This window comes from Mauremys mutica, chromosome 2, assembly GCF_020497125.1.
Source record: "Mauremys mutica isolate MM-2020 ecotype Southern chromosome 2, ASM2049712v1, whole genome shotgun sequence".
In the NCBI taxonomy this organism is placed as follows: Eukaryota; Metazoa; Chordata; order Testudines; family Geoemydidae; genus Mauremys; species Mauremys mutica.
In genome coordinates, this window is record NC_059073.1 from 183313628 (window position 1) to 183338160 (window position 24533).

Here is a 24533-nt window from a genome sequence, read left to right on the forward strand (position 1 = left end):
GTACTTTACTCTTACCAACGATTAATTTCATCTGCAGTTTTGTTGCCCCATCATCCAATTATGAGATCCCTTTGTAACTCTTTGCAGTCTGCTTTACATGTGACTATCCTGAGTAATTTTGTATCTGCAAACTTTGCTACCTCACTGTTTGCCACTTTTTCCAGATCATTTTTGAATATGTTGAATAGAACTGGTCCCAGAACAGTCTCTTTCTCTCTTGCCAAATTTTGAATGAAATGCCTCCAATCATGCTTCTGTTCAGTTTACAGACTGAACAAAGACAAACTCCTATGTATGCCCACCAAAAGCAAACAGTCCTGGAAAACCCTGCATGGGAAATCCTGTTTGTGCATCCTTCTCCAATTACTACTTCTCACCACTGATGCATCCGTCATAGGATGGAACCGCACATCTCAACGATCTCACAGTGCAGAGCAAATGGTCTCCATCTGAGACGTGCCTTCACATCAATCTACTCAAGCTCAAAGTGGTCAGGAACGCATGCGCTCATTTCCTTTTGCTGATCAGAGGTATGCACACACAGGTCATGACGGACAACATAGCATGCATGTATTACTTAAACCATCAAGACAGCATTACTTACAAAGACAGTGCAATCCAGCCCTCAAATATCTGCCAGACATTGCCTTCAGCTTGCCCTCCCTTTGAATGGACGCACTAAAGCTATGAAACTGGTGCATTTCCCACAATGTTACAATATCAGCGGCTTACCTGCTAATACACCACATGACAGTGAACAGTTTCTGCTGCAAATTTCCACATGACCGAGAGAGATGCAGTGGTATTCAGTGACATATTCTGACAATATGATCTCAATCTAGTATTAAAAGAAGTGACTAGATTGCCCTTTGAACCCCGGCCACTTGTTCTTTAATTCATCTTTCCATAAAGAAGGTGTTCCTGATCACCATTACCTTGGCAAGAAGGCTAGAGGAGATAACAGCCGTGATGGCACATCCACCCTTCACAGTGTTTTTCTTCGACAAAGTCACGCTGAGACCACATCCGAAGTTCACCCCCAAAGTGATTTCCGCATTTCACATGAACCAACTCATTCACCGTCCTACCTTTTATCCCAAACCTCACCAGAATAATAGGGAAGCCATCCTCCATACTCTCAACGTAAGGAGCCTTGTATTTGGACAGGACAAAAATTTTTAGACTCTTCCTCTCCATTGCAGACAGGTCTAAAGGCACACGATTTCAGCTCAAAGGCTCTCTAAATGGGCCTCAAACTCTATCAAGCTCTGTTATCAGATTAGCAATTTAGCACTTCCATCTGCAATCCACACACATTCTATGAGATTGGTTTCCTCGTCCATCGTCTTCTCCAAGGGTATCCCTATATCAGAAATCTTCAGAGTTGCTACCTGGGCATCTGCACATACATTTGCCGAACACTATGCCATCTTGGGGGACTCTGCTGTAAACGCCACATTCAGTGCCACAATACTGTCATCTGTCACAGACCCGACTCTGAAGCCCCAGCCTCCAGTAGGGCATACTTCTCAGGAGTCACCTACAGTGGAGCACCCATAGGGACACTATTCAAAGAAGAAGTAATTTCCTTGTGCAGTAACAATGGTCCTTCAAGATGTGTCCCCCTTGGGTGCTCCATGAACCAACCTCCTCCCCTCTGCTTTGGAGTTCTCATCATACACTCTGTGGCAGCGAAGGAACTGAGGAGGGTTTGCCCGTGCAATGCTGGTTAGTCTCGTGACAGACCACAAGGTGGGGGTGGGGAGGCAGTGCATGTGTGGGCCAAATGGACACTGCTATCAAAATTCTCCAATCAGCAGTGCAGGGAAACAGATACACCTACAGTGGAGCACCCATAGGGGGACATGTCTTGAAGAACCATTCTTATTGCTTCTTGTTAACGTCTTATTATTTGACTCCTTACTCTCCCAGCCCCCAATTCCTTTTGTGAGCATGTGCCCTCATACAAGTAGTTAACATATTCCCTTGTGTGACACGAGCTATAGGGAAAGTCTGGATTGTTCCTCTGGGTGGTCTAACTGTATTAAAAGCATTTTTGCGTGTTTGAGTTCTGAGTGATTTCCTTGAGAATTTGAATCCAAATAGATATTGGAAAATAGAAGTATTGGTACTCTGCCCACAAACCAAACTCTACCGACTTGAGATGCCAAAAAGTGATTCTACTCTCTTAGCAGATATGCATAATGTCCATCTCCTTTCTCATTTGCTTTGATTAGCATTGAAATAATGAAGCTGGCACTTAAATCGTCATAATTAGATTTCAGAGTTAATCGCATATTGAAATGAACAGGGTCAGTTTATATTTCTCTGAGAGTAATTATTTAAGGCTAACTCCAGATTTGGGCCACCTCACTGCATCAGTTCACCTTTTGAAGGTTTTCTTTTCAACCATAAGAGAGAGAGTGAGAGAGAGACTTTTTTAATAAACGATCATGTATGTTCTGGATCACAAGAAGACATTCTCCAGATAAATTTACCAGTTTATCAAACCACCACATATCAGCACAGTTTGACCCCTGCAGCTGGGTTTTAGGTCATGAATGGGAAAAGCGTTGAGAACTGCTGCTGTAGTTGACAGGTCTAGCAGTTGAGAAGCTAAATATAGGGGGTAAATGTTGGGAAGTGGAAGAAAACGTGAGGTTTTTTTTGTTATTTTTTCTTTTAAAATGTCGGAGGGATAGTAAAGAATTATAGGTTGTAAAATTGTACAACAGGATAAGTAAAACATTTTCAGGAGAATTAAAAATGTCTGCCTGTTGAGAGTAAATTTAGCAAGTCAGTACAAAATCTTTCATTTTAGATTAAGTTGTAATGATTTGTATGCTACACTCATCAGTTTGTAAATGGCTTCAAGGATCTTAGTGAGTTTATAACTAGGTTTCACTGTTGTGAAGAAAAATAATTTAAAAGAAATTGCTGTGTTTCAGCATGTGATTTTGGTCCATTTTAAATTAGTAGTCGAATATTGTGGTATTCTGTAAGATATTGAAGGTGAATTTGTTAATCTTGTTACTCAACTTGTTTCTTTAAACTTCCTTCAGAAGATCATCTTTGTGAAAGTTATTTTAAACAAGAAAACAATAGTACATTGGGCATTTGAGTAATGAGATGTAGGGTATTTTTTCTCCTGACAGATGGAAATTCCTTCTGCTGGCATTGTGAACAGATATATCGCCACTCAAGGGCCTCTTCCACATACCTGCGCACATTTCTGGCAGGTAGTCTGGGATCATAGGTTATCGCTGATCATCATGTTGACAACCCTCACCGAACGAGGACGGGTAAGCGTGTATATCCTCTCTTGAAGCTTGCAGTTCACATCAGTCCCAAAGTAATTAAACATTTGTCTAAATTGTGTTTTGGTCTTGGCTATTGAAGCTGGTTTACATTGAAATCCTTTCTGCTAAAGAAGCTTGTGTATCTTCCTTCCTTTTTGCACTTTGTTTCTTATCCCCTCTCCTGAATAAATAACTCTGCAACAGTTAGGCCAGCTGCTTGTTTCCTACCACTCTGTATGTGAAGATGTATAAAATATTAGAATGGCAGATTCTGATACCTGCTTTTCTGAAAACATCATGCGAGAGAAGTTAGAGAATGCCCTCTAAAACATATAGCCAAAATTTAGTCTAGTTAAATTACTTATGTTGTTGAGAATCTGTGAAAAAATATTTTGACTCCTTTCTTAAAACTTCTTTGAAGAATCTGTTAGAGAACTGATTTACTAAATTATGGTTTTGAAATCAGTTCATAGACTCCGAGTCATAGGAAATCCAAAAGTGCAAATATTTCTATATCCAGTGTACAATATATTTGCTAATTTATAATATGCATGAGGTGAAAAATCCCTTTACTTCTAAAACAGTGGTCCCCAAACTTTTTCAGGGAGTGAGGCCACAGTCAGAAGCAGGGCCCTGGGGCTGGGAGTGAAGCTGGGGCTGGGAGTGGAGCCAGAGCCGGGGTGGAGCTGGGATCGGAGTGTGGGCTGGGTGGCACTCCCTTGCCACCCCCTGCAGGGGCTGGCCCAGGCCAGCCGTGCACCCCTGAATGGTCTCACGTCCCACAGTTTGGGGACCACTGTTCTAAAAAATGACCAGCTAGTGCAGGGCTGGGCAAACTTTTCGGCCCGATGGCCACATCTGAGTATGGAAATTGTATGGTGAGCCATGAATGCTCACAAAATTGAGGATTGAGGGTGCAGGGTGGGGTGAGAGCTCTGGCTGAGGCTAGAGATGAGGGGTTGGGGGTACAGGAGGGTGCTCCGGGCTGGAACCGAAGTGTTCGGAGGGAGGGAGGGGGATCAGGGCTGGGGCAGACTCCGGGCAGCGCTTACCTCAAGCAGCTCCCAGAAGCAGCGGCATGTCCCCCCTCTGGCTTCTACAGGGAGGCATGGCCAGGTGGCTCTTTGCGCTGTCCCGTATGCAGACGTCACCCCTGCAGCTCCCATGGGCCACGGGATTAAAACGTCTGGAGAGCCGGGTGCAGCCCCTGGGCCATAGTTTGCCCACCCCTGAATGGATGACATAGTGAATGGATGACATAGAAACTTGCTGTGTTTAAGGATTCGGAGGCAGATCAAACAGGGAGCACTGCTCTGAGAAGTAAAGGTTCTTCTTTGAGTGCATGTTCTGTCCATTCCATGCTAGGCGTGTGCACGCCACGTGCACAGTTGCCAGAGATTTTTCCCTTAGTGGTATCTGTAGGACCGGCTCTAGCGTCCTCTGGAGCCGTGCACCTATGCATAAGGAGCCCTGCCAGCCTCGCACCTCTCAGTTCCTTCTTACTACCCATGACAGTTGCCTGGAATGATCCTTCTTGCTCTTGCAAGGCTGCTTTCCCAATGGTTTGGACTTTTCTGTCATATATTGCAGAGTTATTGTAGTTAGTGTGTATAGTTCTGAGTGTCCATTCCATGACCCACCCTCCTACCCCTCTGTCAGAGTTACTGGCAAGAAGGAAGTGAGAGGGTGCGGACACATATGCGCACGGCTCCAGAGGGCACTAGAGCCAGTTCTACGGATACCACTAATGGAAAAATCTCTGGCAACTGTGCATGTGGCACACTCACACCTAGCATGGAATGGACATTAGCGATACATCTCAAAGAACAACAGTTATGAAAGATTAGTAACCATTTTTTTCTGGCATCTGGGAGGTGGGACAGGTCATGACTTTTGCCTGCCTTCCTACTGATAGAAATCCTCCTCAACCGTTAGCTGTGTTCATGAAGTAAACTCTCAATGCACTGTCAATTCCTGAAACTGACATTCTGGTTAGGAATCTGGTTTGGGAGCTGGTTTATTTGGGAGTGGATATTTGGAGGTTCAATTTAAGGCACTGATTGGGAAGTAAGTGAGAGCAGCTGAAGGAAGGCAGGGAAGTTGGAGCAGACTTATAAATTCTGAAGAAAGAGTTTGTTCTTCAATTCCTTAGTGAGGACAAGTCCTTAAGGCCATAAGGGTTAAGGCATGATCCTTAGGTACAGTCAAGTATACACAGCCATTCACAGAAGCATAATTAAAAACCTTAACTCTGGCAAAAGTTGTTTTGCCATCTCAAAGAGTAACTTTGGATTTGTGACACTTTAGCAAGGACAAAGTTTTATTGCGACTAGTATAAATACAGTAACAAAGGTATTGAATGTGCCAGTGATGGCCACCCATTCACTGAACTAAGAATGGGTCCCGTAGAAAAAAAAATTGTATGTAACCATACCATAGTAGTATGTGACTGTATCATAATGCTTATACACACAGGGTGGAGTGCGGGGGCAAATTAAAGTTGCCTTAAATTGGCATTTCCCAACTTCTGAGTGTTTGATTTCACAACCTTAACCTTTTAATGTAATCTTTCAGATACAATTTCCAAGTTTCTTAAAAAACGAACAAAAAACAGAAATAACATGTTAAACCATTTGGACCCCTAGCTTAGGTCACCAGTAGTGTCTGTACCTTTAAGTCCAAAGCACAGATCTCCATTGCCTGAGCTAACGGAATAACTGGTAAGATTGCTCTCCTTTTTGTGGATCAAACACTTGAGGGGTATGAGAGACACATTTAGCCAGTGGGTTTCACAGATATGTAGTGACAGCTGAGAAATGTAGACACTCAGGACACCAGTGTTCAGTTCCAGGTTCTGGAAGAGTGTGCTCCCTAGTTCCCCCGTCCTCTGCTGTCCCCTTCTTCCCATGTCTCCCCCTTTTTCCACACTCCTCCGCATTCTAGTTAGGTGGCTTCCTCCTTGTCCAGGCTGCCTACAGCAGGAAGAGCGCAGGACAATCTCCCTGCTCTCAGTTATGATGCCTGGCACCCAGCTGTCCAGAGGCGCCATTGTGAAGAAAGTACTGCAAGTCCTGGGCTGTAGAATGCCCAGTGCAGATGGAATCTTAGAGAATTCAGTTGCCAAACTCTAACCAGTCTCCACTGAGCATGTGTGAATTGCGACTTTTTGGGGGCCTGTAAGTTAGCCAAATTTGTGCTTTTTTTAACCAAAAATATTGCCCATCAGACACCAGGACCACTCCATGCTAAATTACAAGCCCTCCCTTGAAGCACAGAGGCACCAGCCTCAATGAAATATCTGTACAACGTTTGTTTTTTTAACATGGACAAAATGTATTTCCTGTACATGGGGGGAGGGATAGCTCAGTGGCTTGAGCATTGGCCTGCTAAACCCAGGGTTGTGAGTTCAATCCTTGAGGGGGCCACTTAGGGGCAAAAATCAGTAGTTGGTCCTGCTAGTGAAGGCAGGGGGCTGGACTCAATGACCTTTCAAGGTCCCTTCCAGTTCTAGGAGATTGGTATATCTCCAATTATTACTAATTTCATTTTCAGAAATGACTGAATTATTTCAGTTGAAATTAAAAAATAAAAGCCTGAGGCAAGCAGTCAATATGAAATATTTCAGTCCTAATAGTTAAAGTTTGGCAAAGTTATAAGCAACTGAAAGCAGGGTCTTATATTGGAAAGGGTGAGGGGAAACTTAACTATAAGTGGCACTAAAAACTTCACCTGTAGTATTTTAACATATTAAATATAGTGAGAATATATATAATTTATAATGTATCTCTGTGTGTGGATAGAGAGTACCAAATTGACACATACTGATCTAACACTGTTGGAAATCCTACTTCATTTTTTTAATGGATCAAATAGAAATAAGTTATTGGGTTGTCTTCCCTCCAGTTGCTTGCATGTACTCACCACTGCAACTCAGCCAGGCTTCTCCAGAGAGTCAGAAACTGTATTCATAAATACAATTTCCCGCTTTGTAGACTAAGATGATTTCAGGCCACACACAACTGTCTTGCATCTCCCCAAATATTTTGATAGTGCTTCTTTGATGGGCACAATGGATGAGGACCCTGCAAAGCATTTAGATTTGTTTTGTTTGTCTGTTAAAATTATGGCAGTTAATTACAGATATCTACAAGGTGAAAATGTGTTTAAACAGATTAGATATTTCTTTACAGAATCCTCAGATATTCAAAGAATGTCTCACCAGCATAGTTTCTTTCAGTACAGTGTTTTCCATGGCACTTAATCCCTTCGATTAGATGGGTGGTGACACTACACTCCTTCTGTCATTCATACTGCTCCAACCATTAAACACCATTGCCCTTCAGACAGATAGAACCCAGGAGTCCTGATTCCAACTTTCTGTTTCTTTCTACCCAATAGTTGTGTAACTTGCTGCCTAAATATGCATCACATTCCTCCCTAGAGGCTGGACTGCAAAAAATATAAAATAATCCTGTAGCTTCAAGGGTAAAGATCTGTGCGGGAATCTGAAGGTACAGAATTCAGCCCCTTCTGACAACCTGTGTGTGCAGGTGCGAAGGAGAGGGGTCCTTATGACTGCATTTGATGGGATTTGTTTTCTTAGTTTTCTTTTTTTTTTTAAAAACAAACTAGCTTATTTAATTCACACAATGAGAAAAAAGCCTTTTCTCTTGGTGTTATAGTTAAAAACCTTTATAAATGTCACTTATGGCATGACAAACCACAGGTGTTCCACATTTCTATAGTTTGTCGCTCATTGTGATTGCTTGTATCACACACTGGCAAGCCTGACGATTGAGAGGTGTACCCTTGCATGAAACCCCTCTGGACCACAGAAGGCAACTTTCACTTTCCTGTATCAACAGGAGTGATTTTGGCCCTTGGTTCCTACATTCAGCCTGTAAATTGAGGCATAATTAATCATTTACGGGGAGGATTTTTTTTCCAGTTCAGTCTTACATGTTTCACTTCAAAAAGAAATATTCATATGTTCAACAACTGACACATTCTCATTTACGTGAACCAAAGTTGCTCATCGGTTTTCCCAGTTTCTTAACTCAGTTTTCCCCATCAGGCATGAAGGATGATTCTTTTCAGATACCCCAATCATTGTATCTGAGTATGCCTCTGCTAGTTTTCTTACACAGTTCTCATGATCAACATTTATAAACCCCATTCTGATTTTAATGATTTTACATTTAAAAATATGAAGAATGATCACGTGGAGAAACAAAGAGAATTTTTCATGTAATGCATTGGTATGAAAAATTTAAATAATAGGCACAACTCCTAGTGGCATGGAATATGATATCTGGTAATGCTCACTTCACTAGCCGAGGTGCATCTTTGATGGAGGTGATGGAGTATCTTTTTTCCTTCCTCCTCTGGGTGAAAGGGCAAAAAATGGAAATCGCAAGCCGGAGCAACTGAGGCAGTGCTACTGGTGCTCCCCTTTCCTCTCCCTGCTCCATGCATGTATGAGGGATGGGGAGGGTGCTTGTCATTCCTTCCCTCCACTGCCCTGTATCACAGGATGGGCTGCCTCATGGCATCCATCATTGGAGCCTGCCCCGCCCAGTCCTGCTGCCACTGAACTACAGGGCTATGAGGGGCCAGCTGATTTGGCTCTTGCCTGCAGGGGCAGGAGAGGTGATGGCATCTTCTTGCCCTTGCTGCTTGCAAATAGCCACGGGGGCTCCGTTCCAGCTGCACTCTTACTCAGGAAGCTAGGCTGACTGCCAAACTTTATTTGGGGTCTGGAAGGGACTTTCCCCAAGTGGCAAATTGCTGTGGGGGTGGGTTTCACTTTCCATCCAGCATCAGAAGTCCACTTGGGGGCAGGGCCAGCTTTAGGAAGTGTGGGGCCCAATTCGAACAGTTTCGACAGGGCCCCGGCAGGGATGACTAAAAAACAAACAAAAAAAAAAACACAGGTAAAAAAACACGTGGGGCTTGTACTCACCGGGCAGTGCTCCAAGTCTTCGGCGGCACTTCAGTGGCGGGTCCTTCACTCGCTTCGGGTCTTCGGCAGCACTGAAGGACCCGCCGCCGAAGACCTGGAGTGCTGCCAGGTGAGTAAAAATTAAAAAGGCGCCTCTAGCCAGGGAAGGGGGAATAGGCACGGGGCCTGATTCGGGGGAATTGGTGGAATAGGCCTAAAGCCGGCCCTGCTTGGGGGGTGGGGTTAAATTACATTGTTGCAACTTCGATGGGTTCCAGTGGGGTCGGTGGGTTAAATAGGGTCCAATGTAAGGTCCCTGTAACACGAAAGGCTGCTTTGAGTATGGGCCCAGAGTACAACATTGTGCAGAAGTGGGCATGCCTACATGTGTTGTCAGGGGCGGCTCTAGGTATTTTGCTGCCCCAAGCACGGCAGGCAGGCTGCCTTCGGCAGCTTGCCTGCGGGAGGTCACCAGTCCCGCGGATTCGGTGGCATGCCTGCGGGAGGTCCGCCGAAGCCACAGGACCAGTGGACCCTCTGCAGGCATGCCACCGAAGGCAACCTGCCTGCCGCCCTCGCGGCGACTGGCAGAGCGCCCCCTGTGGCTTGCCGCCCCAGGCACACGCTTGGCATGCTGGTGCCTGGAGCCGCCCCTGTGTGTTGTGCAGCATGTGGCTTTCCTCATCTCATTTCTGCAATCTCCTGAGCAGAGGAGGGGAAGTGGTTGGGGATCTGGCTTCCAGCCAGCATCCCAAGCAGGCAGGAGGGTGTAAAAGGGGCACTGCCTTCATTCCCACCCCTATGCTTCTAGAATCTGGAGCCATTGGTGCCCAGTTGAAATTTGCAGTGAAACAGCCTTGCCAGATCATTCGGGAGTGGTTCCCCACTGGCTTTTAATAAAGTTACAGCCTTCACATTTATCCATGTTGTGGTGTCAGTCTCATGGTTTCCATGTCCGCATCAATGCTGGACTGTTCCTTTTCCTAGGGGACAATAAATGTGGTAAAGGCTTCTTCATTGTGGTGCTTTTCTGAGTCTGCTTAAAAGGTAATCACATGTTTTGATTGTGCTGTTCGCTCTTTTCTGACCTGTAAATAAATCTCAGTCTAACGTTGTTAGCAGGCATTATATTCTCATCTTGATCACTACTTCTTTTGAAAGTCTTGTTACTAACTGATTATTTTAAAATAATTTGCAGTAAATTCAGCTAAGGGTAATTTTGGAGACCATGGGTGTGGGGCTTGTTTAAATGCCATTAAAATTGATGCCTTCTTTCATGCTGTATTTTGGCAAAGGTTTTTAAAAAAACATTACATCAAATTATTAACAAAGTATGGCTATTTGGAAGTCTTTGGAGTAAGTTTTAAAAATGTTTGGTAGAAGAAAATTGCATCAGGAAAATCTTGAGGGAAACAAAGTGAATGTATAGCTTGACTATCTAAGGTATATGGTGTTTATCAATTAAAATTATTATACATTTTTCCCAAAGGTGTAAGTGCTGTTTTAATAATCACTGAGCTGAACACAGATCCTTTCATAGGGCAAATAATTTACCAGACCTAGCTTCCAAATAACCTAAATCATCATTTTTTTCATGCGAGATGGCAAAGTTTTTTCATATATATATAATAGGATTCTGATCTTTATATATCCTTGTCTTAATGGGGAAAAGATGGAAGCAGAAAAGGCTTGGGCAGCAATCTCAGCCCTAAGCAAAGAAAACCCGAAGTACTTTCTTATATCTAGTTTGAGTGGCCCTTATAATATGAGGGGAGAAGAAATTCTAGTGAACAAACTATTTCTCTCATTCTCCCAAACCATTTGAATTACATATTTCTGATCACATGAAGATGTAAACTTAATCTCAGTGCCTGAAAAAGCTGATTTATCAAGAGATATAGGGAATTGCTCTTTTTTTATTATAAAAAAAATTGATACTAAAAGGGAAGGATCAAAATCCTTTAGAAAATTTAGCAGTAAGGTAATTAAATACCGTTCAAATAGTGACAAAATACCCATGATTCTGATAATAGTTATCTCCCTGAAATTTTCCAGTATTTCACTTTATAACTCTGTACTGTCTTGAAGAAACTGACACTTAAACATGATCATAACCATTCAGCAGCTCACTGGCCATTTTAGAGCTGCTGTTCTCTTCTCAGCAGGGAAGGGAGTTAGTTTGTGGGGTGTATCTCCTTCACTCATCTCTCAAAAAGTCCAGATAATGTTCTTAGCCATAGAGAAAATTGGAGAGAATCATTTTAGCTATATAGAGTGGGTGAGGAAAAAACTTTCATGGAATTCTTAAACTATTCCAAGTAGTTTGACAGCTGTTTATTGGCTCTTTATTGGCTGAACCATGTAAACTGCTCTAGTAAGAGAAATGTTTAGTCATGTTGGTTGAAATTTTGCAGTTCTTAATTAGTCCGCGTTTAAGCAGAGCTTCCATTGACTAGAAACTGACTTAGGCAATTAATAATTTTTCATGCTAAATCTTTCACCCAAAATGTTGTTTTAATGGTATTTCTGAAGTTTCTTCAAATGTGGTATTTTTAATGCAAACCTTAATGTTTAGTGCAGAAAATCATCAGTACACTTTGAAATTTCATATACATTATTCTAGTTTCATACAAGTGTTATAAACTTAAAACGAGGCGGTTTTGGAAAATTTAAATAATAAATATGCCACTCGCCTTAAAAGGGACTACAGTATATGGATGAGTGAGAACACAGAGGACTATTGGTTCACAGTGCTAATGGGAAAAGTAGAATTGTCAAATTCAAAATCTAGTGGGAGATTTGAAGCCTTTTTCCCAGTAGGAAGGAATTGTTATTTTATTTTGTGGAAACGTCTAAAAGATTTTGCAAGATTTGATACACATTTCATTTATATGGTTGCTAGGGTTTTAAATACAATCAGAATAGGGAAGAGTATTCTTACAATGATTTCTTTCTCTACAAGCGCAGATCCAAACTGTGAACGTTTCAGGGACAATCAGATGGCATGATGAGAGAGAATGTATAAGCATTTCATTAAAAACATGCCAGAAATAATTATGTTATCATTTTACTTATTTTATGGGGTGTTCAAACCAACGGCACAAAATAAAATATGATTGAATCAATGAGGAGTTAGAGTTATAGTGATGATAATGCCATAGCTTAATTTTCTGTGATTAGCGCTCTTCTCCCAAAGGAGAAGTTATTCAGAAATATGTGATCGCTCATCTAATATAAGCTTCACATATATATGTTGAAACTATATGAGAGATGATTTTTGGTTGTGGAGGTATATATGTACATATGTATAAAGGAGCTTTTAGATGTATAACCTTATTTGCAATTACTAAGAGAGAAGAAAATTTTAAGATAAGTAGGTGGCTTAACCTAAATTAAAACCTAGTCAGAATGCTTTAGAGAAACGTAACCAGGCTGTCTTGAGTAATTCAAAAGCAGTGCATGCACTCTACAGCAGTGTTGTTGCTAAGAAACTGTAATGTTTCAACTTGAAAAATCTTTTGAAAACAGCTTTAACTAAACTGAAGGCTAGACTCAGGAAAGCTCACCCTGGTGTATATTAACCATACCTCCCTACACCAGCTAAGCCCTCTGCATCCACCTGATGGAAAATTCATACCAGAAGAGGATATATGGTTCTGTCCTCTTTCAGCGTTTTTGCAGTGAGCTTTAAACAACTTTAACTTCCACTAGAGCTCTTCACTGTGGGATCTGCTGAGGGAAACTGTTGAATTGACATAATCCCAGCCTGCCTTAGTATCACCCTTTTTGGGGGGTCCTTTTCTGTTATGTTGAAGGAAAGCAGGAGGAGCTTGGCTGGCTTTGCCTGCACTTAGGAGAGATCCTGCAAAAGATGGCATTCCTTTCCCACACAGCCATCCATGGAAACCTAGGAGAGGGGAAAAAGAGGAAAAGCTGAGAAACCAATAACCAGTTACTGCAAACACCCTGGGAAAGTGGGGTGAGGTGGCGAATGGGGATGGGCAGGAGGGTGGGGGGAGAGAGGAGGAGCCCCCCCCACAAAACTTCCCCCTCCTGCCCGCCGATTAGCCAATCTCCTCCTCCCTCTCAGCGCCTACTGCCTGCCACGGATCAGATGTTTCATGGCATCAGGAGGCGCTGATGGGGAGGGGAGGGGAGAGGAGGGCAGAACTGGGTGGGAGTGAGGGCAGGGTGGGAGTGGGGCCTTGGTGGAAGGAGTGGAGTGGGGGCAGAGCCTGGACAGAGCCAGGAGTAAGTATCCCCCAGCAGATTAGAAATTCGGTGCCTATGTCCCAGACCCGCACCCTCCTAGGGACGGCCCTTGTCCCAGGAGACAGTAGAGGTGGCCGCCATGAGGGTAAAGCTCACTCCAGTAGCCACTTTGTTTTCCAAAGTCTCTTTCTTTAAGGTCCCCAGAATGGAGTGGAATAGCCCATCCCCTCGTTATTTTTCCACCAGTTAGACCTAATTTCTGACACACTAATTTTGGTTCATTAGTTTCCAGTTCCACACTTCCCTTGTTTACCAAGCATGATTTTAACGCAGTCCTTGAGTTATATCAGGAGGCATTTTTGTTTGGACATATTTAGTCTTTTTGTCTTTTTTTGCACTTTTCCCATTAACATTTGTCTTTATTAGTTATTGTGACATTTTAGGAACTTCCACTTTTCACAGTTGAGCTCACAATTCGGGTAAATTTGTAAGTCCCAATTATAACAGGCCATCCTTAATGTACTGTTCAAAATATCCAAATATTTCTCATATCTGTGGATATTCTTTAACTGAGAAAGACAAGAAGACATATTTATTGTGTGCTACATCCAGGAGTTACAGATATCTTTTGCTCTGAGCTTAGTTAAGATTTTCACCCTTCTGCTTACAGTCCTAACCAAGTCAAGTTCCAAAAAGCCCAAAGAATGGAGGGAATGGTGAACTTGTTGAGTATGTAGCTTGTTGAGCTGTTCTTCCAGACATAACCTTGGAAGGCACCGTTGATTCATGTGCCAAATACGGAACCAATAATTAGTATAAAGGCATTGGCTTTGGTCGAAATAATACATTCCCCTACCTCTGTCCTGAGTAAAGCAAGTCGGGTGTAATTTGAGAGGCTGAACATTTCCTTAAAAATGTGTTTGACACAACATCTAACTCACTAGTATTCTTCCAGCCCTGTATTTTTGCACCATGTAGTATTTGGGCACAGACTTTAGCCTTGAGAACTCTAAGAGCTGAAGTGATTAGACTGCCCCCATGGACGCGAGTGAAGTGCAGCACTGCTTGTATAGATCCTAGGGCTTTCTTCTTTATCTCCTCGATAGTCTGTCCCATTGGCCATTATATTTAAAACAAACACCCAAATGAGGTTAAAACCTAAATGGGGGTAAAACCTGGACTATTCCGTCATCCATTTATGCAACCTTGGTCTACGGCCAAAGACAAAGACTTTAGTTTGCTGATAGTCTATGGGAAGTTGCTCCCACTGGCAAAAAGAGCTAAAGTCCTTTCACAAAGTCGCAGTGACACAAAGGGAGCAGAACAGGGCAGAGTATCTGCCCCAGTGTATTGAATGTGGCCCCTTGATGTGGCTGAAATATGCTTGGCTCTCAGGCTGAAAAGATTTGACATTATTGTTCTAGAATCTGTACTTTGCATTCTTGAAAAAACATCCCTCATGTTTGAAGACTTTCGTTTCTGATACTCCTAACCCTTCAAGTCTGTTTGACGTCAGGCATAAATTTTGTAATTAGTTTTGATAGTCACCAAATACATGTTGTTTATCTCCACTCCCCCATCCTCCCACTCTGGAAAAGGATCACGTGACTAAAAGTAAATATCTTGATATTTGTCATACAAATGAAAAATTAGCATCCTCTTTGAAAACTACTTCTCCAGTGTAAATCACACATTAAACGTACTTGTTCCAGCGTACTCCTGGCAAAAGCCTTTTCAGCTCATTAAAATGAGCTGCAGTGCTTTTGCTCTCCAAAACAAAGAAACTGTTATCCTAGTTCACTAATGTAGCATTCGCTTCCACTTGCCAATCCCCACTGTAATTCCACTAATTTATACTGCCCACTCAACCTTAATGCCTCCTAAAACTTGCAAAACTATATGCAAAGGTCAAAATGGCACATTATTAAAGTAAAAAAAAAAATCTTGTCATTAGTTATTTTGACCCATGGATATATATTCGCAAATTTATGAGGGAACAACACTGAGGTTTGACATTTTGATCCAGTCTTCAAGGCCAGTCTCCATTTTTGTATCTGTGTACACCCATGATTTGTAATATTAAATTGATATTTCAAAAGATTGTTGTTCACTTGAAAAAAAATTACTATATGTTCCTGTGAGATTTCAAAAAACGAAAATAGCACTTAAAATATCTGTTAGCTCAGACCACATTTTTGTAAAACAAGAATTTCACTGACTCGACAAAAACTTGGGTTGTATTTTTACAGAAACTCTGCTACTATCCCATGATCAGCAAAAATGTGATTGCTCAGTGGTCATGGGGGGGTTTTAAATCTCAGAAAGCAGGCACTGAGGATTAAAGGTGTTCAATAATGCCATTAGATGTGATGGGTCTAATTCTCCACCGGTTCGTACACTGTAGTCATTCATTGACACCTGTGTAAAGGGAATGTGAGGATCACAACTTTGGCATTCAGCACGCACTTTGCACAGGTGTAAATGACTACACAAGGCCGTGGAGAATCAGGCCCAACATGTCAAGCTGTTCTCAGGTACAGATGCACACATTCCACAAAACAAACCAGAGCAGTTATAAATAACATTACTGAGCTCTCTGAATGTTAACGTAGGAAGAGAGAGTTGGGTCACATAGATGCCCTGTTCAAATGAGAAAATGTATTAATTGTAAGCTCATGGCTTGTGCGTTCTTTTTTCTTTGCAGACCAAATGTCATCAGTATTGGCCTGATCCACCAGATATAATGGAGTATGGCAACTTTCGTGTCAAGTGTCAATCTGAAGATTGTACTATTGCCTATGTTTTTAGAGAAATGGTGATTACAAATATTGAGGTGAGTGCTTTTCTGTAGTGTGGCCTTTAGCTTTTGGGGGTGGGAGTTGTTTTGTTTTGGTTTTGCTGGAGTGAGAAATATAACCAAGTATTGTCAACTTGTATATATATTATAGGTATTACGTGAACCAGTGCATTTAGATTAATTTTCTTTAGGGATGCCCCCAAAACCATGCAATTCTAAAGATCTTTCTAGTGAGTTATTTTAATAAAAAATAAAAAAATAAAAAGCTAAAAAAGTAACTAATTATAAGGCCTTGTTCTATTATTATGTTATTGTGTATTTATACAATATTATACTTATTCATGCTGCTTTACAGCCCCTGACTATAAACAAACATTAAGGGCTAAAATATAGATTTTTTTTTTCCTTCATAATATTTTTGCTCATTCAAAAGCAGAGGCTGGGACAATTCTTCAGTGCCACACATCCATAGAGCAATTAGCAGAAAAAGGTGAATCCTTGTAATGTAGTTTTGAGGGAGCTTACAGAATCGTGTGAATCTTCTTCCATTAGTTTTGTTAAACTGAAAAGGCAGCTTCATAGAGTGCACTGTTGGAACACTTGCAATTTATGCAAGGTTTTTGTACCCTTCGGCTGCTGCTATTTTGTTGTAATGAAAGGGGAGAAAAGAGGAAGAGTCAAATGCATGAAACACTTTTACAGATGAATTTGTACTGCAAAGTTCATATTCGGATCACATCCAAGCTTCTTGAAAGTCTGAGTTTGTTTATACAGAGGGGCTTGGTTCCTGTCCACCTCTAATTTTAAGCTGCCCTACGTTTTTCTCTCTGACATCTTTACATCCTCTCTCAAAGTTCTAACCACAAAATATCTATTATCTTCTGAAAGGCGGAAGCCTTTGTGTCATTGTAAAATATCCCATAGGAATCTACCACATACCCACCAGTTTTTTAATTAAAGTTCAAGTATCAGAAATCATACCTTGCAAGTTAAAATACAAAAATCTTAAATCTCTAGCCCCTTAAGCTACATATTTGACAACTTCTCCCCTAAGTAACTACACTACTCCAATTGTTTTGCAGAGTGTAGAATTTACTGTGTTCCTCCTGCCCCCTCCTTATTGTTTTGAAAAGGTGTTGGAGGCACAGGCACACACCATATTTGCTTCTCTGTGAGAGTAGTTTGCTGTTTTCCCGCCTTTGTGCGCACACATGCACATAGCTCGATTACCTCTTACTACCAGTGGTATGTATTGCACCCATGTCAACTTTTGGAAAAACCCAAAGCCAGATAAGTAATACAAGCAATTGGTGAGAGTTTAAATGGAGTAACAGGCTACTGCAACCAAAGTAGGTGGTGGTGGGCATACAGGGATGAAATTTATTCTGAGATTTAAGATAGGAAAACAGATTAAGCATAGTAGAATTTGGATTTATTGACAGGAAGGGAGACATGTAAATGTGGGCATTCTGAAAAGTGAATATTTATTATGATAAAACATTAAAAATTTGAATCAAAATCTTAGGAGACCACATCAGAAAAAGTCACAACTGTTTGAAAAGGAGAATGAAAAAGGGTAATGAAGATGTTGAAGTTTGAGGAACACTGGGATATTTAACAATGGAGCACATTGGTCCTTAGGAAAGAATAGAGCAAAATACAGAAAACTGAAGATGCTTGCAACAACAAAAGTAGTCTTGATGGACTAGTGTGCTCTTATTCTAGAGAGATCTTATGTAATGTGCTTGCTCATTGTATTTGATGTCTATGAGCTATTAAAAATGCAGCTCCTAGCACATTCAAGCCTTCATTTGTGATGAGTAATACGTTCATTATTTAAATCTAAAAAACTGCTCAAAGTGCTATTGAATTTTGTGTAGCTGTCCCCAGGTGCCTCAGTAATGTGTCCCTTCAGCACTCACACATATGACTCAGCCTGGAGTCTTTAATGAACACCTAAGATCACACCACAGACTCCCTGGTTTGTTTTAGAATGAGTCAAAATTTCATCTAGCCTGAGTGCTATGATTCAAATGCACTCTAGTTTCTCCAGTTAATGAGAACAAAACTGTTCTATCCATAATATATGTGATCACTGTTCCACCTCATCTCTTTGAGGCACTGAGGGTGAACTCCCCTACGTTTTCAGAAGAGAACTATTATAACGTGTATGGGTTTCTTTCTTTGGGGTGGCTTAGTCCCCCTTATGGGATTTGACTGGCTTTGCAGAGTTTTGGCAACATTCTAGAAAGCAGTGATCAAGAGACCAACTATGCTGCTCCTTGTTGCAACAAACAATTCAGAGCTGAGGCCATAAAAGGACCATGCTTGTCCACCTGTCCGACTTCCTTTCTTTCTGAGACCCAAAGTTGAGCTGTCGATATAAGGACCTCTTCTCTCAGCTCCTAGAGTGATTTCTGGGGAGTTCATCCCAAACTCACCTTGTTTCCAGTGTATTATATTTAGCTAGCTGGTTAGTGTTAGTTTACATTGGTGCACATTTAGGATTTACTCTGGAACTTGGGTTCCTGGGCCTTTCGATCATCATTGTTGAGGCCTTGCCTTCAAGGAGAGTGGATTTATGCCAGGATATTTCATACCCTTCCATGTTCCAGGAGGGGGATGTATATACATACTGTTTCTTCTGCCTGAAATAAACTCATTCCCAGGACTGCAGTGCAGTGTATAGGGCTTTCATGCCTTGAGCCCACTTTGCTAGGCAATAGAGGTTCTATGTCATATCATACATGCCTGGTCCCTAGAAACGATATTGGATCTAATATCTGCACCTACCCAGTTACAGAGCAAGCCACCTATGGCATCAAAGTCAGGCAATTCAGGGAACGGAGGTGGTCATAGCCACACAGTCCTATAATTTCAGCTCATAATGTTTGATACCATGAAAAGATGCTTGTGTGACCCCATCAGAAAAAACATGGCGAACTTAAAATGTGACCGGAGTATGAACTCATGCAGTGATATTCTAAGTGTGAGAGCAATGTGAATGAATGAGAGCAACATTCTTCTCATTTGAGTGTTAATGTTGAGCTTAATGATGAACATTGAAAAGTCAGTATAGTTAACTATTTCACTGTTACTAAAAATATGGAAGAAAGAGGGTTGACCATACTATGAAGATTTTTCACGGTCTTTGTGAGTGGCATTTCATTTTGGCATGTTGATATATTAGAGCTTCGGGGAATATCATAGCTCATTTTTTCCAGTCTATCCCCTGGAAAACAGTCTAGTTTAAAAAGTTAAATGTAATATGGACCAAAGCCATGTTATAAAACTAGTGTTTTTCAAATCATGCCCCGTGCATATGTTGACAGCTGTATGCAAATGAAGTAGAATGAGTCAGTCACTGGAATGCATTTGCATGTGAAGATGATTGTGTTAAGAAGAGTTGCTTTTGCACGATGAGAATCAACAGGAAGTTAAGAAATTGAAGTAGTTTCTAGTACATGGCTTCCCTTAGGTATAATTAAATGAAAAAAAGCCCTTTGTACAATAGAATTTCTCAACTAATTACATTTTCATCATACAGAATGAAGTGCTTCCACAGGCAGTATAAATATAATTCATTCATAATTTCTCTAACATATCAGTATATACTATACATAACCTGTCCTGTTAACAGGAATCATAGTTAGCAAATATGCCCATGTAAGCTTATGTTCTGACCAAATCCACAAATAGACATACATTATTTAACATTTCTCCTTCCTATCAGTGTATAAGATGTATGATGACTATGAAGGGGAAAACAGATTTAGAACTGGTCAGCAGCCATATTATCTTGTATTGTAATCCCACTAAATCTCTCAAGATCACAAGGCTTGCACTGTCAGTATTTGGAGGGAAAACCTAGCGTGCTGCAGGTAGTAATAATTTTGCAGGTGGCACTGTTCCACCAGTGTCAGTACTAAACCATCATCCCAGTGCGGTGTTAGCAGATGCTGCTGCGGATACTGTCTTTTGGATGAAATGTAAGCAAAGGTCTATTCTACTTAATCATTAAAGATTCTATGGCACTTTTTGCATGACGGAGGGGTGTTTAACCCTCGAGTCCAGACCAAATTTCAAATCTGGTAATTGTATTCTGCCTGTAAATTTCTTCTGCAATTTCAGCAGGTATTTCCTCCTTTCTAATCTAAACTATTGTGTAATATTGCTGTACATAGCTGTTGCCATGTGTTACTTCAGAGATGGCTGCATTTCTTTGCTGGAATTACTGTTCCCAAAATATAAATGGTAATGCATTTTGAAATCTTTTGGGCTGAAAGGAGCTATATATAGTAAATATGCTCTTATTAAACACCTACATTTATTTTTAAATTTTTTTCTCCAAGAACCACTTATTTTATTGGTTTTTAATAAGAAAATATTCTGTTAGAAAATCTTGCAGTCTGTTGTACAGGATATGGAGCCTTGTGCTGCCTAGGTAAGTTTATTATGAAACAAATTGCATTTATTCATTGAACTTTAGTAAAGCTACTACAATACTGAGTGAGATATGGTGACACTACAATTGCATTTCAGACAGAGGAAGAGCACACCATCACCCATCTCCAGTACGTTGCTTGGCCTGATCATGGTGTTCCTGATGACTCCAGGGACTTTTTGGAGTTTGTCACCTGTATGAGGCCAAAGAGAGTGGAGAATGAACCGGTCCTTGTTCATTGCAGGTACTTGAAATTAAAGTTCTGTTACATTGGATGGAGTCCTAGAGATTTAGTATTCAATCTGTCCTGTAGAAAGGACATTATACATTCTATGCATTATTCAATAGTATGCACCCTGCAGGGCAGCAAATTCCTTGAAATAAAGGTGAAATCGTAAAGCTATAAGCCTATTAGCCAGTGAGCACTTATCCAATGGAGACAAAAGTTACGGTATTGTGTGTAAGGGTTTGGGTTTCTTTACCATCCCGTTGCCTCCTTCATGATTAATCTTTCTGGTTAAATTGCTCAATTATATGACCATCTGACACCAGTAACTGTTGTTTAATGTAGTAAACAACTTAATGCTTTTTAATAGGGCTGTTGATTAAAAGCAGTTAACTCAAAAAACTAACTGTGATTAATGGTAGTTTTGATCGCACTATTAAACAACAGAATACCAATTGAAATGTGTTAAATATTTGTGGATTTTTTTCTATATTTTCAAATATTGATTTTAATTACAACACAGAATACAAAGTGTACAGTGCTTGCTTTTTATTAGTATTTTCAATTACAAATATTTGCTCTGTAAAAATGATAAACAAAAGAAATAGTAGTTTTCAGTTCACCTCATACAAGTACTGTAGTGCAATCTCTTTATCGTGAAAGTGCAATTTACAAGTGTAGATGTTTTTGTTACATAACTGCACTCAAAAACGAAAATGTAAAACTTTAGAGCCTACAAATCCACTCAGACCTACTTCTTGTTCAGCCAATCACTAAGACAAACAAGTTAGGTTACATTTATGGGAGATAATGCTGCCCACTTTTATTTACAATGTCACCTGAAAATGAGAACAGGCATTTGCATGGCACTTTTGTAGCCAGCATTGCAAAGTATTTACATGCCAGATATGCTAACCATTTGTATGCCCTTCATGCTTCAGCCACCATTCCAGAGGACGTGTTTCCATGCTGATGACACTTGTTGGAAAAAAAATGTGTTAATTAAACTTGTGACTGAACTCCTTGGGGGGAGAATTGTATGTCTTCTGTTCTGTTTTTACCCACATTCTGCCACATATTCCATGTTATAGCCATCTTGGATGATGACCTAGCACATGTTGTTCATTTTAAGAACACTTTCACTGCAGATTTGACAAAAAGCAAAAAAGGTACCAATGTGAGACTTCTAAAGAGAGCTACAGCACTTGACCCAAGGTTCAAAAATCTGAAGTGCCTTCCAAAATCTGAGAGGGACAAGGTGTGGAGCATTCTTTCAGAAGTCCTAAAAGAACAACACTGTGATGCAGAAACTACAGAACCCGAACCACCAAAAAAGAAAACCTTCTGCTGGTGGCATCTGACTCATGATGATGAAAATATGAAATATTTGAAATATGATGAAAATGAACATGCTTTGGATTGTTATCGAGCAGAACCTGTCGTCAGCATGGATCCATGTTCTCTGGAATGGTGGTTGAAGCATGAAGGGACATATGAATATTTAGCGCATCTGGCACGTAAATATCTTGTGACATGGACTACAACAATGCCATGCAAATGCCTATTCTCATTTTCAGGTGACATTGTAAACAAGCCAGCAGCATTATCTCCTGCAAATGTAAACAGACTTGTTTGTCTGAGCAATTGGCTGACAAGGACTGAGTGGACTTGTAGCTCTAAAGTTTGACATTGTTTTATTTTATTAAGGTTGATTTTAAATCAAATCTAAAATATATATATCATTTTTTAAAATCATAATAATTTTAAAGTAATTTACTTAAACTTATGGTTTTATTTTTTCTAGAATTTTTATTTATGTAAAAATGCTGTTTTCTCACAGTTATATAAAGAAAATGTTGCTTATGTTGTCCTAAAAATATACATTGTTTTCTATTCTTACTTTTAAGCGGTGTTGCTTTTATTCCTAAAGGTATGTAGAGTGTTTTAATGTTACTCTGTGATATGTATTCAGTGCATGGCAAAAGCCTATTAATTTTATGTGGGGGGATTCTGTTACATTTTGTAGTGCTGGAATAGGCCGCACTGGTGTATTGGTCACTATGGAAACAGCCATGTGCTTAATTGAAAGAAACCAACCTGTTTATCCACTGGATATTGTACGAAAAATGCGAGACCAGCGAGCTATGATGGTGCAAACATCAGTAAGTTAAGGAGAGGGCAGTGTGCATGCTTTTTGTTTCATTATTAACATAGAGAAACATGGGTGGTTCGTATAAAGCTGATTTAGTTGTCTGCATGATTTTCAATTAATTTTATATTGCATAAGCTGAAAACATAAATTAACCTTATCAGAAAGGACAGCCCTGCTTGTGAGTTGTGTATTTCAATTATTTGTAAATGTTTAAACTGATTTCCTGTCTTGCCCTTTAAAGACACATCCATTTTTGTAACTAGCAAGTAGTAAACTAGAGTGAACTTTGAGTCAGATTTGCATACATCTCTTATACAAGATATTATATACAATTAAAATATAATTTAGTTTGTAAATTTCATCCTTAGAGAACCTTTCATAAATTAAAAAGAAAAGGAAGATTTTCAGGTGTGGCTTAAAACGAAAAGTGACTATGTGGTGGGTGTCTGCAGCACGTCAGATGAAGACACTGTGTGCCGATGGAAGAGAGCTCTCCCATCAGTATAATAAAACCCCTTCCATGAGAGGCAGTAGCTATGTCAGTGGGAGAAGTTCTGTGCACACTGGCGCTTATGCTGGAGTCATTTATCTCACTCGGGGTTGTTTATTCACACCCCTGAGTGACATAACTTATGATAACGTAACCTGTAGTGTACACATAGCCTAAGGCTTGTTTTTAGGGAAAAATCAGCTGGGACAGCACAGGTTTAAAAAAATAAAAATAAAAAAAAAGCCCACACCTCACCACCATTTCAGTTTTGAAGAGTCAAGGGCAGGAATCAGAAGGAGGCCTAGGTTGGAGGGAGAGGGGAAAGAGTAAGCAGCAGAGAGTTTTGAAAATCAAGAAGCAGATTTGAATGGGCTTTAGAAATGAATAGGTTGCCATTGGAAAATATTAGGAGTGGAGGAGTATAAGGGTGCGCGGACTCACCGACTCACCCCTGTGGCGCCTCCTGCTGGTCGTCTCAGGAAATTAGCTCTTTCCAGCGCAGAGCGCCCCCTGCAGGCCAGTGTCCCGCTGCTGCTGGTCCCCGTGTCCCTCCCAGGACCCCGATGCCCTTTTACCTGTGGTGCTGCCCCTCCAGGCAATACCCCATAGATCCGGGTCTCCCCTTCCCAGGGAACCCCCACCCTTTACCCACACCTTTCCTCAGCCTATGGGCTACTGCCAGTCACCATCTAGCCCCCTTTCACTGGGGCGACTGCAGTCTGTATAAGCCAGTCGTCATAGGCAAGGGAGGTTTTGACCTGCTGCCTTTCCCTGCAACCCAATACCTCCAGGGGCCTTGTACAAGGCCCTGCAGCCTGAGGAGTTGCTGGCCCAGAGCTCTCCAGCTTCTCTGGCCTTTTCCCCAGCCCTGCTTCACTCCAGTACCCTTTAGCACTCAGGCAGCTAGGTCCATCTCCCTCCTCAGCAAGAGGGAGACTGCTTGCTCCTGGCCCACTGCTCTCTTAGAAGGGC

At 41.0% G+C, this 24533-nt stretch overlaps 1 protein-coding gene across 3 annotated transcripts in view; it reads left to right on the forward strand.

The window, feature by feature from the left end:
- PTPN3 (protein tyrosine phosphatase non-receptor type 3) overlaps positions 1–24533 on the forward strand; it is a 339148-nt gene that overhangs the window by 304899 nt on the left and 9716 nt on the right. For all 3 annotated transcript variants that reach the window (XM_045007229.1, XM_045007230.1, XM_045007231.1), the window contains exons 23-26: positions 3156–3302; positions 16157–16285; positions 20792–20937; positions 22946–23081. In XM_045007229.1, the coding sequence (XP_044863164.1) occupies positions 3156–3302; positions 16157–16285; positions 20792–20937; positions 22946–23081 (558 nt within the window). The remainder of the gene's footprint in view (positions 1–3155; positions 3303–16156; positions 16286–20791; positions 20938–22945; positions 23082–24533) is intronic.